Source organism: Sceloporus occidentalis, unplaced genomic scaffold (genome assembly GCF_023333645.1).
Source record: "Sceloporus occidentalis isolate IW3139 unplaced genomic scaffold, rSceOcc1.0.p SCAF_2, whole genome shotgun sequence".
In the NCBI taxonomy this organism is placed as follows: Eukaryota; Metazoa; Chordata; class Lepidosauria; order Squamata; family Phrynosomatidae; genus Sceloporus; species Sceloporus occidentalis.
The window spans coordinates 202,174,475-202,186,577 of NW_028316982.1; the positions used below are offsets into that span (position 1 = coordinate 202,174,475).

Consider the following 12,103-nt stretch of genomic DNA (forward strand, 5'->3'; position numbering starts at 1 on the left):
GGATTCCATCCCCATGAATTTGTGGGGTGGTGGACCCCTAAAAACTAAAAATCTTCAACCATGGAACAGAAAAGGGTGTCACAAGAAAGAGAAGAAAACCAGTAGGGTCACCAGGTGAGAGGACCAGGGCTGCTGCCACACTGTAGAATTAATGCAGTTTGACACCATTCTAGCTGCCCTTGGCTCCCACGGTGACTGGCTGTCCTAACCGTAAAGGAGGACAAGGCACTGCAAAATGTAGGGCTTTCAAGTAAAATGGAGGATATGACCAAGGAAAAGCTGAAACTCCCTCATATAAATCTAAATTCATGCTTCTTAGTGATGCTCAAAAGGGAGGACATTTTTGGAATTCTTCCTGGACAGAAGACTGAAATTTAAGATATACCCCAGAAAAAGAGAACATCTGGTCATCCTGTTGGTTCCATGCTATGGAGCCTTGGGATTTGTAGTTTGTTGTGGCTCCACTGCTCTCTGACTGAGAAGGCGAATTCTCCTCCAAAAATCCAAATCCCAGGATTCCATAGCATGGAGCCAGGGCAGTTAAAGCGGTGTCAAATTGCATTATTTCTGCAGTGTAGATGCAGCCTATGAAAAAAGGATGGGAATGGCTCCAAGTTGAGAAAGAAAAGACACATAGCAGGCACACCACCAAGAGTGGGCAAGCCAAACTCTCTCAGCCTCAAAGGAAGACTATGGCAAAACTTCTCTGAACTCATATTGCCAAGAAAACCCCATGATAGGTACACCTCAGGGTAGCACAGACCTCCTCCTCTTCCAGGACATGTCCTCCATTCTAACCTTCTGTCCAGAAGTTATTATAAAACATCCTCCATTTTGAGCATGACTAAGAAGCATGCATTTACATTTCTAGGAGTGTTTTGAGCTTTTCTTGAGTTATGTCCTCCCTTTTTCTTGAATGTCTTCCATTTTGTGGTGTCTTCCTTTGCGGTGAAGACATCTGGACACCCTGGGAAGAAGACCAAGCTTTTAAAGTGGATTGTTGGAGCCAGTGTGGACTAGTTGTTTGAGCATTGGACTATGACTCTGGGCTCAAATCCCAGCTCCTCCTCCTGAGTTTTCCTGCCTCCCCTCCAGGACCCATAGGCCCAGTGCCCCCTTCGCTCCACTGACAGTTTTCACTCTAATATTTTTTAATTATGCAAAAAAACAAAAAAGCCGCTACGCTGTCACAGCGCCCCTACTGTTTGGTGCTCTAGGCCATTGCCTAGTTTGCCTACATGGATGAGCCGGTCCTGCTCAGGAAGGAAGTCTGCTGGTCACCAGGATGAGCAGTCCACCAACAGAATCCCTAATCTGTCCTGGCCATCCAGCTTCAAGTACACACATTTGAACCGATATAACTGCAGGACAAAGCACCTGGTCAGAGGGATGGAATCTCAACAGAACACTGCAGTTCCACATCCATGTCCAAAAAGTCTTGACTGCTGCTGTGTGTATAGAGAGGACCTGGTGAATTAACACCCATACCCTAGCTTCATCCAACCAGGTCTGTATGTTAGACACCAGGTTGGCATGGTTACCCAAGATCAAGTCATGAGTAGCTGCTGTTTTCCCATTGACTAATCTGGCATTGAACACCAGCCTTTTCTACTCAGAGGACTGTTGCTAAGGCTATCCAGGTTATTGGCAGCCCTGCACCGGGTGTGTGTGGGGGTAGGACCTCTGGGGGGACTTCCAAGGGTGGAACTTCCTGATTCCAGGGCAGGAGCACCCATGTGGGCCGAAATGGCCCACATGGCCTGTAGAGGCACCGGCGCAGACCCAAGGAGCACCCATGCAGCCTCTAGAATGCACCTGCATGTCCCCAAGGGGCACCTACAGAGGCCCAAGTGCCTGAGCTGCCCCTACAGCACCTCCACAGAACCTGTGCAAGCTCAAGGAGTGTGTGCACCGGTTCGAGGAGCACTCACATGGGTTGGAGAAGTGGCTGCAAGGGGCCAAAACAGCACCCACGTGGGCCAAAACAGCATGTGCACAGCCCTAAGGGGCACCTGCACAGGACCAAAGAGCACCTGCGCAGCCCCTAGAGTGCGCACGTGAGCCAAAGAGTGTGCACATGAGCTGAAGGAGTGCCCACGTGGGCTAAAGGAGCGCCTGCAGGGGGCAAGTGGATGACACTTCCCCTTCTGGGGTGTCACCCAGTGCGGTACGCACCCCCCCAATCCCTGTCCCTTCAGTTAAAGTGTGATTGTCTCCCCTTTCCATATCTCCCTCTGTCTTATACAATTATAATGGCTGCTTCCCGACAACCAGTATCTCCCCTCCTCTTTTCAGAGCACATCTTTCAGATGGTGGATTAGTTGTATACTGCAACTGTAAAGTGCAAATTAAAAGAACTTAGTCCTTCCCATTCTTTCAAGCAGCATAACAGGCCCTTACTCTTGTGTTCCCCCAAGGGGCCATCCTTTGATTGTAAACTTGGGTCTTGAAAATATAGTGGGAAATATGTGGAGGGGTTCTTAAAAATATAATGGGAAATCCTAAGTAAATAAGACATAATACTTCTGCTTGCTCAGTGCTGTCCCACCCCATTTCAAGTTGGCATTAATACAACTCAGCAAGTTTCAATGTTCATACTGAAATTTATTGGCCAATTTATTTCACAAAACTATTACAGAATTATTTGCAAACAAAGGAGGACACTCAGCCCCATGGGTAGGGTCATGTAGATACTCCTGCTAGCATGTCATGTTATTTATACATGGATACAGTAGTTGTACACAAGTCATTTCCTAGCTAATCCCTCTCGCTTGCCTAATAGTCTGCATAACTGAGCTGCTGCTTACAAGCTTGTAGAAGTCAAAAGGCTAAAATAATAGAAGTGCATCAGTTTCACTTTCGTGAACTACTGTGATTTCCAGTAAATGGCCTGAATGAGAAATGGTTGTCTGGAAATCACAAATTATGTAAAGTGTCCAGGTTTCATTTTGAGAATCCCCCTTGTCATGGATCTCAGAACCAATTTCTGGCAATTTTTCTGCATGTTCTATGCACTGGGGATTACAGGTTTCAGTAAGGAACCCTAATTTTAGCATTAAAAACACAAGTAACATTGAAGGGATAGGAAGGAATATATAATCTACCAGAACATAAAAGTGTCTTCCTGATGTAAGCCAAAGTAAATTCTGATATGACAGAATTGCTTTTTGCTCTGCTGTATGTGTATATATGTGCCTTCATGTTGCCTGTCACTTTATGAATTTAATGGGGTTTTCCTAAGCAAGGAATGCCCAAGATGTGGTTTTTCCTGTTCCTTTCTTTGAATACACCACCTCATATCCTTTGGTAGTCTCCCATCCAAGTACTAGCCAGAACTGACCCTGTTTAATTACCAAGATCAAATATGATCTGTTTGCATTTAGGGTATTTAGGCCCCCCGACTTTGCTCCACTAGTTAAGCCTGTTTTAGTTAGATGTTCCCCCTCCACCTGTGTGAAGTTGTTCCCTTAACGTACTTATATTAAGTGTTTCAGAATTTATAGATTTTTATGCATATTTTTTCTAGAAAACCACTCAGTCCCACGTTATCTTCAGTAAACTGCAAGAAGAGAACACCTCCTAAGAAGTTAAGAGCCACTGTAGTTACACATGCCCATAAGCCAGCTGAAGGTCTGCTACAAAACCTAATTCATCGATTGTAACACTACCTACAGAGTTTGACTGGGATTTGGGACATCCACAACCTCACTGGGTGGCTTTATGAAAAGGGGTGAGAAAGAATCTATCAGCACTTGTCAGACTGATTTATGTTACCATGAGCTTTCATGGATTTCAATCCGCTTCTTCGGATGCACGAATGAGAAGATGGTATGGCAAAAACTAATGCTTAAACATACCAATTAACTCAATGTAAATCCATGGAAAGTTGTAGATTTCTTAAAGGTGCTTTCTATCCACTTTCCCTTTTTATACTGAAACCAGTGTGGCTGCTTTTTTGAAAATGAAGTGTCTCTGTCTCTTATCCTTAATAGGTTGGTTGTAAGACTAAAAAGGAAGAGGACTAGAGGTAACCAAAGAAAAGATCAGGCCAACATGCAATACTCTATCAATTTACTCTAGCTATTTATCTATTGCATTGATACCTTCCCTTTCTCCCAAAATCGGATCCAATGCGGCATACAGATTTTTAAAAAAAGATTAAACTAAAATACTAATTTACAACAGTTAAAAAGAATTAGCTATCTGAATGCACTAATGGGTCTGGTGAGCAGGGCTAAGCAGAGAAGTAATAATGGCACTACTTACACTAGAAATAATGTTAAGGGCTGCTATGAAAGAACTGTACACGATCCTAAAGAGTAAAGATACACAACTGAACAGTAGCTAGAATTGTCCAAGCCATTATATTCCCCATCACCATGTATAGATGTGAGAGTTGGACAGTAAAAAAAGTGGGCAAGAAAATTTTTTATTCATTTGAGATGTGGTGCTGGAGAAGAGTGCTGAGGATACCATGGAAGGTAAAAATCAAACAAAGAAATGGGTCCTTGAACAGATCAAGTCTGAATTCTCCCTGGAAGCCAAGATGATCAAACTGAGGCTGTCGTACTTTGGCCACATCACAAGAAGGCACGGCTCACTAGAAAAAAAATAATGCTAGGAAAGGTGGAAGGTAGTAGAAAGAGAGGAAGACCACATGCCAGATGGTTTGACTTAATCAGGGAAGTCAAGGAATTTGCAGGACCTGAGCACAGCAGTGGAGGATGGGGAGTCTTGGAGATATCTCATACACAGGGTTACCATGGGTCCACTTGAAGGTAATAAACAACAGCAGATGCTGTGTACCCTCAAGTTGTTTCTGACAATATAAGTTATGCTGAGCTAGGGTGGCCGACTGCCGTTCATGGAGAACGTGGAACAGCAGAGCAGGGCAAAATCTCATTCTTTTTTTATAAAATTGGAGTGAATTTTAACTATTTTTTAAATGGAGAATTTCTGATGGAAAGAACAAAGAGTTTGACAGATCAGGCAATTTCAGCTTTCTGCTTAACACCAAAAGAGCCGAAAATCCACTTAGAAAAAGTGGATAAAGACACTGAAATGACGAGTGGCTCCAATAGAAGCAGCAGAAGAGGTAAAGGAGATGGCCCATCAACTCTGGACCTTCTTGGAAGTACTTGAAAAACTAAGAAAATTTGTTGAGTAATTTGTAGAAAGGCTTGAAGTTAGCACTGGAATCTGTTAACGCTAAGCTTACCCGACTAACCGATTGTACCTGCAATAGAAGAAACTGCAAATGCAGCCTTTGAACAAGGAGTCCAACATGAATCTCGATTATGTGAGATTGAGAAAATGAATGGCTACTTAGCAGGCAAGGTGAAAGACTGGGAGAATCATAACAGATGGGGAAGCCAACTCTTTCTTGTCCATCTCTTGATTTATTTTTTGCAGAAAACCTTTGATGTCTAAACATGTGTGGGTTAAATTCTGGGCAGAGAAGGGAGAAAACAGATGGGAGTGTCAAATGAAAAAAGATTTTGAACCCATCCCCTATATATCACAGACTCCACCTCTCCAGTATTTTGCACTGTTTTGTGTGACTGCATGTTTTGTGCAGCCACCTCAGTGAAAAGAATCGTGCCTGAGAGGTCACACTGGGCACCATGTTCTCTGTGTCATCCATGTGCAGGCCGCGTTATGCTCTTACAACATTTGGGGTACACTATTTCGACATGTGGAAGGATTATCTGCGCCAATCCAAGTTGGTCACGGAGATTCTTGAGGCAAAAGAGTCTCGCCGTTCTCTCCAACTTGAGATATGCTGGACTGCAACCTGCCACTTAGTCTCTAATGAGAACAATCCAGATGCCGTGGTGGTGCAATGGACCAGTGTAAGTGGAAGCAAGAGTTCCTAATGCAGTGTCAATGGTCCCAAGCAATGTGGTAACTTCTGCAAACACAATGAAGAATCCAAGAATTTCCGTTCTTCCCAGCCATTGAGGACAGCGGATGGAGTCGTGGTCTACCCCATCTTGCGCAAGTACATCTGCCCGCTTTGTGGTGGGACAGCAGACAAGGCCCACACGCTGAGTTACTGTCCACTCAACCAAGAGAAGAAGTCGCTTATTGGCCGAAACTTGGCTGGACACAAGTTCAGGAGATGAGAAGGAACATCAAGGAATCTTTGAGATCAGTATAAAATGGCTCCTTAAATATGTTGTTGCTGTTTTTGAAGGAGGTAATACAAAACATTGTCACCTTTGTGAGGTGCAGCCTCAGCTAGACTAGCAGGGAATGACCATATTGGTCCAAGGTGTTGGTTTTATTATAACAAAACTAAGAACTAAAACAAAGACGTAACACTCAAGGTTTCAGTTGCTGGAACTCAAATGCACAGTGGGTACAGGTTTATATATACATTTGGTCCTAACACAGTTCCTTCATGTCTAATCAGCTGTTAACAACACACTCCAGTCCACCTATCACAGTCTGACAACACTGCATTTCCTTTATGGGCAGAGCCCACAAGGGGGTTCAGCCATAACTACTACCACAGTGGCTGGCTGCGGCCTACTCCGCTCACAACATCAAACAACAAATGGAGAGGAAAAGTTCCCAAAAAGCCAACTTCATTTTTATTTTTAAAATGACTTTTTAAAAATGACTTCAGAAAGATTTTTAGGATGATGAATGGACAAATACCTGTTTTTAAACACCCTGAAACTTATATGATCCCACGAAACCTAATTTATTTCAGTTTGAAGAACAGAAATCGAATTCTTATTATTTGTTTTCAAAAGCAACATTTGTGAGTCTGCATTTGTTCCTTTTATGAGCACAATTGCCTAATGTCATGTCAAAATCAGCCATATCCTTTGGGGCTGAAATATATATATATATTAAATTGCTACTAAGTCCTTTGTGTCTACACAAGAAAAAAGTTTAGATGCTTTTGAAAAGAATGGTGCCTATTTTTTATGTTTATATTTTGGAAAGAAAATGTTGCTATTTGTCTCTTGTTGCCTGACCTCCTATTGTTTGCAGTGTGCAAGTTCTAAACTAAGGTTGCGACTGTTGAATTTAATAAAGACTTATGGCTCCTGCATCCATATAAATATTTGTTGTTAACTGCCCTTGAGTTGATCTCAATGCATGGCAACCCTATGGATGAGACATCTCCAAGACCCTCTGTCCTCCATTGCTCTGCTTAATTCCTGCAACCCCATAAAAACCCGTGGCCTCCTGAATAGAGTCCATCCATCTGGCATGTGGCTTTCCTCTCCGTACTTCCCTCCACCTTTCCCAGCATCACTGCCTTCTCCAATGAGTCCTTCCTTCTCATGATGTGTCTGAAGTATGACAGCCTCAGTTTGGTCATCTTGGCTTCCAGGGCGGTTTCCTGCTTGATCTGCTCAAGGACCCATTTCTTTGTCCTTTTGGCTGTCCATGGGATCCTCTTCTCCAGAACCACATCTCAAATCAACTGATTTTCTTCCTATCTCCTTTTTAACTGTCATAGAATCGTAGAGCTGGAAGAGACCACAAGGGCCATCCAGTCCAACCCCCTGCCATGCAGGAAATCTAAATCAAAGCATCTCCTGTGGCAGATGGCCATCCAGCCTCTGCTTAAAGACCTCCAAGGAGGGAGACTCCCCTAAGCTCCAAGGAAGTGTTTTCCACTGTGTAGCTTGCATCCATTGTTCCGGGCCCTGTTCTCTGGAGCAGCAGAAAACAAGCTTGCTCCCCCCTCAATATGACATCCCTTCAGATATTTAAACAGGGCTATCATATCACCTCTTAACCTTCCAGCTCTCACATCCATACATGGGAATAGGGAACACAGTGGCTTGTATGATTCTAACTTTTGTGCTCAGTTGTACACCTTTGCATTTTAGGATTTTTTCTAGTTCTTTCTATAGCCACCCTTCCCATTCTCTCTCTCTCTCTCTCTTTATATATATATATATATATATATATAATGGGAGGGGTGGCTATGAAAGAACTAGAAAAGATCCTAAAATTATATATAAGTATATAAGTTATATACGTGGGGGGAATGGGGAGGGTGGCTATGAAAGAACTAGAAATGATCTTAAAATAATCCCTATCTATCTATCTATCTATCATCTATCTATCTATCTATCTATCTATCTATCTGTCTATGATAAGTGTGTAATAAGTTATATATGGGGAGGGTGGCTATGAGAGAACTGGAAAAGATCCTAATATATACAGACACACACGCGCGCATATAGATATATAAATTGTATATAAGAAGTTATTTTGAAAACGGAGGACATTTTGGGAAGCTTTCAGGGCAGAAGGCTGAAGCGCAAGAACTCTCCGAAAGCCAAGGTTCCTCTGCGCTTCCTTGCTTGTGCGCATGCTCCATCCAGTGCCGGGGAAAGGAACACTGGGCCGTCAATTGGGAAGAGAGCGTCGCAACCAATCAGGGCGCCGTTTGGCTCCGCGTGCAGAGGGGCGGGGCAGGGCGAGCCAATCAGGAGGCGGCGTGGGAGGCGCCGCCCCCTCCCTGGCCGCTCCCATTCCCGGCAGTTGCGGCGTGTGCTGAGCAGGGGGCGGGTCGCGGGTGGCGCGTGCCCCTTGCTCCGCGCCATGCTGATCACGCTCTGCTACTTGTACCTCTGGGCGCGCTGGGGGGGGCCCTGTCCCGCGGGGCTCATCCGCCGCGCTGTGCGCAGGCTCCACCGCAGCCGCTGCTCCTTCACTTTCTCTTCCTCCTCCTGGCAGCCTCCGCCCAGCCGCCTCCCGCTCCTCAGGCAGCAAGGCTCTGCCTGCCTCCAGGAAGAGAGGGTTTATCTCAGGGCTGGAGACAAGGTCTTCTTCACTGGGGAGACCGAGGTGAGGCTCAGCGCTTGTAGCTGTGTTATGGAGGGAGGTTATTCCAGACTAAGACAGCTATCTATCTATTTCTCTGAACTGTAGCCCATAAAATACTTGTAACTCATGAGGATCTATAAAGTTCAGTTTCAGATTATTCATGCAGTGTATACTTTAATTACAGAGAATGGGGAACACAAGGATCATCTCAGGAGCATCTCATTCTTGGTGTTAGGCTGCTGTTCCTTTGCCAGCGGTGAACCAAGTGGCTCTAAGCACCATCAGACCTTTCAGATGTTAGGTATGAGTTGTCTCTATTCCAGGCCCTCAACACTAAGACACCTTGCCTGCCTTAGTGCTGGAGGCTGGCCTATGCTGTTGTGCTGGCATAATCCTGAGGGCATGTAATACAAGGGCATTGTGCTTCATCTGAAATTTAGCTGGGCAGCTGTAGCCAAGGTGGGGCAAAACACTGATGAAGGATTGCATTTAGTTATATCTGTAAAAGCTATCTCGAGTATATGTATAGTAAGTGTACTCAGTAGTGAGACGTACGTCATTGTTTTCAGTGGGATAATTGTGCATAGAACAACAGCCTTAGATAAGATGAAGCTAAAGTTTAAATAGACTTCTCAGTCTGCCATTTAGACATTTTCGTGGTGGGTTTTTTTACCCATATTGTCCTCATACTGATCTTACTATCAGTAATGCTTTGTGAGAAGTATATAACCCAGCACGGTGTAGTGGTTTAAGCATTGGACTATGATTCTGGAGACCAAGGTTCAAATCCCCACAGCTGTGGAAACCCACTAGATGACCTGAGTAGAGCCAGACTCCACCTCAGAGAAAGGCAATGGCAAGCCCTCTTGGAACAAATCTTGCCAAGGAAACCCTGTGATCAGTTTGCCTTGGAGTCAACATAAGTCAGGAGTCACTTGAAGGCACAGAAGAATAACAGCACTGTTCTTCAGATTTCTCTTTAAGGCTCCAGTCTCTTACTGAATAGACATATTAGTCTTAGTCATTTAGAATGAAGTGGGAAAGTGTTTCATTTTCGATATTACAAAATCCACAAAAGAGAAATATGTTTATTGGCCAGGAAAAATGCAGAAAATACATCATGCAAGCTTTTGAAGCTTCTTGTACAGCCAGAGATGTCATTATCATAAAGGAGAAGAAAAATAATAATGTTAGGATCTACATTTTGTGTGATATTATTTCTGTTGATCAGTTTAAGTTGGTCTAGAGCAGGGGTTCCTTACCTTTTTGACTTGTGGAGCCCTTTTCAGAATCAGTTTCTGTGACTAAGAGGTCTACCCTATGCCTTACAAGTTAATGGTGTTTTAGGAGTAGTGTTTCTTATTCTCTAATTTCATTCAATTTTTATTTATTTCATTTTCCTGGAGCGGCCACAGAGACCTAGCAAGTGCCCATGGAGCCCTAAGTGCTCCTCAGAGCACAGGTTGGGAACCACTGGTCTAGAGGGATATCAGTGCAGGTGGTGGCCACTCTCCTTCTTACCCTTTTGGGGACCTGGACAAGGGCAATAAAAGACAAATAATAAAATTTCAACTCCATTAGCAAAAGAAAAGTAACTTCCCTTGAGATGCTGACTACATCCCTTCCAGTACTGTTAGACCACCTTCATCATAGGCTCTGCTGGCTGAAGTTTGTGTGAGTTCTAATCCAACAATATCTGGGCAGCCTTCTGTTTCCTGGCCTGCTTTAGAAACAAGATGGTAAAGCTATTAGAAGTAGACAGTGGTGATCTCCATTGAAACCATTGGTGAAGAGACAGACATTCTTTTCTGGATGATGCAGAGAAAGAAGTCATAAATGTTAATACTGCATTACCCAGATAGGCAGGCAATCATACCACCTTAGAATTTTCTGGTCATTTGAGTCCTCATCCCCCATATGTTACATTTTCTGCCTTTGTCAGGTCTGAAATATTTATCTAGAAATACTTCTCTTGGCAGATTTTGGTCCTTTCTATGTTCTCTTGTTTAATCTTATATGTGTGTCTCAGTTCATGCTTATTTATGTGTAGTCTTTATTTTCTCATATTTATTTCTTTCATTCTCACCTATTTTGTTGCTCTTTGCTTTACCTTATTATTACCTCTTATCAGGGAATTGGCAAAACTACCTTCTTGCCTAAGAAAACCCTATAAAATTCATGGTGTCACCATAAGTTGACAGACAACTTGAAGGCACACATGTGTGCACACACAAACACCATAGTTTGGGTAAGGGAAAGAAATCAACTTATGAGCTAAAAAAATGATGACAGAAAAAAGCACATCAGCTACTCTTGGGACGGTGAAGATTTAGACCACACTTTCCTTTGCTATTTTTAGACCGCGTTGGATGCATAGCAGCAGTATGTAAATGTAGTGCTTACTAGCCTGTTACTTGTATGAAAATAAAATTGTGCCATACTCCTAAATATAACAGCATGCAATTAGGAATTCATCATAGAAGTTTAAAGATAAATCAACATTGCTATAGACTCCTTTGAAGTGTAATTCAGTTCTGGAAAAAAAAGGAAGGACATGGCTCTAACTTTTCTCTCTCTGTAATGTGATTTATGTCTTGATGAAAATAACTAAAAAAAAATCTGTTTTTCTTCATGTCAGTAAATAAATCGTCATAAAAGATGTATTTACTGCAATGGGTGGCTTAAACTTTACATAATCTTCTAAAATAGGAGAAATAATTTGGTTTACCAGTGCTTTCATAAAGTGAAGTATGGTGCAATTTATGTGAAGACCTTCTAATATCTTTAATATCTTTCCCTCTTCTAGTTCCTTGAAGATTTAAACAAATGGACATTGCTTATTGTATCACCTTTCAGTTATTTAGACAAAATATTTGAAGCGGAACATATTGCCTTTGTGACAGAAAGTATTTCTGCTCAAGCAGGTAGTTCACAGGCTGTAACCGGTTCAACAGAGAAGGTGAGTCTGTGGTTCTGGTTATTTTGTCAAAAAGCCATTTTAATGGATTGTAATAATTTGTTTTTTGAAATACTGGGTTTACAAGTTGGGGAGGCACACAAAATATACAGTATAAAAAGGTTGCAGAGAATTGCCAGGTGCCCCTTATAATAAGGGATATTCTTTATTTGAGGGCCAGAAAAGTATTCCGTAGGTAGACTGAATGGATGCCAAAAAATAAAAATAAAAAATCCCATATTTTGGGGCATCGTTCCTTTAAGAAAAGGTGAGGCTGAATTTCATGAGGAAGTGATTATGGTTCAAAACACACTGCAGAAATATTCCAATTTCAGACCACTTTAA

General features: G+C 42.8%; 2 protein-coding genes across 2 annotated transcripts in view; both read left to right on the forward strand.

Moving 5' to 3' along the window:
- The first annotated feature begins 5,693 nt into the window (after nt 1-5,693).
- On the forward strand, nt 5,694-6,125 carry LOC149319588 (nanos homolog 2-like). The gene is made up of 2 exons (XM_089508433.1): nt 5,694-5,852; nt 5,955-6,125. The coding sequence occupies exons 1-2, from the start codon at nt 5,694-5,696 to the stop codon at nt 6,123-6,125; spliced, it is 330 nt and encodes a 109-aa protein (XP_089364559.1).
- Nucleotides 6,126-8,577: 2,452 nt separating this feature from the next.
- Nucleotides 8,578-12,103, forward strand: part of HLCS (holocarboxylase synthetase) — a 151,914-nt gene continuing 148,388 nt past the window's right edge. The window contains exons 1-2 of the mRNA XM_089508109.1: nt 8,578-8,823; nt 11,609-11,761. Of these exons, the coding sequence (XP_089364235.1) occupies nt 8,578-8,823; nt 11,609-11,761 (399 nt within the window). The remainder of the gene's footprint in view (nt 8,824-11,608; nt 11,762-12,103) is intronic.

Excerpts from the sequence above, each read along its gene's own strand:
- LOC149319588 (XM_089508433.1), top strand. The coding sequence starts at position 5,694 with ATGTGGAAGGATTATCTGCGCCAATCCAAGTTGGTCACGGAGATTCTT. Across the intron at positions 5,853-5,954 it reads TGGTGGTGCAATGGACCAGT|CCATTGAGGACAGCGGATGG; the intron begins GTAAGTGGAAGC and ends CGTTCTTCCCAG.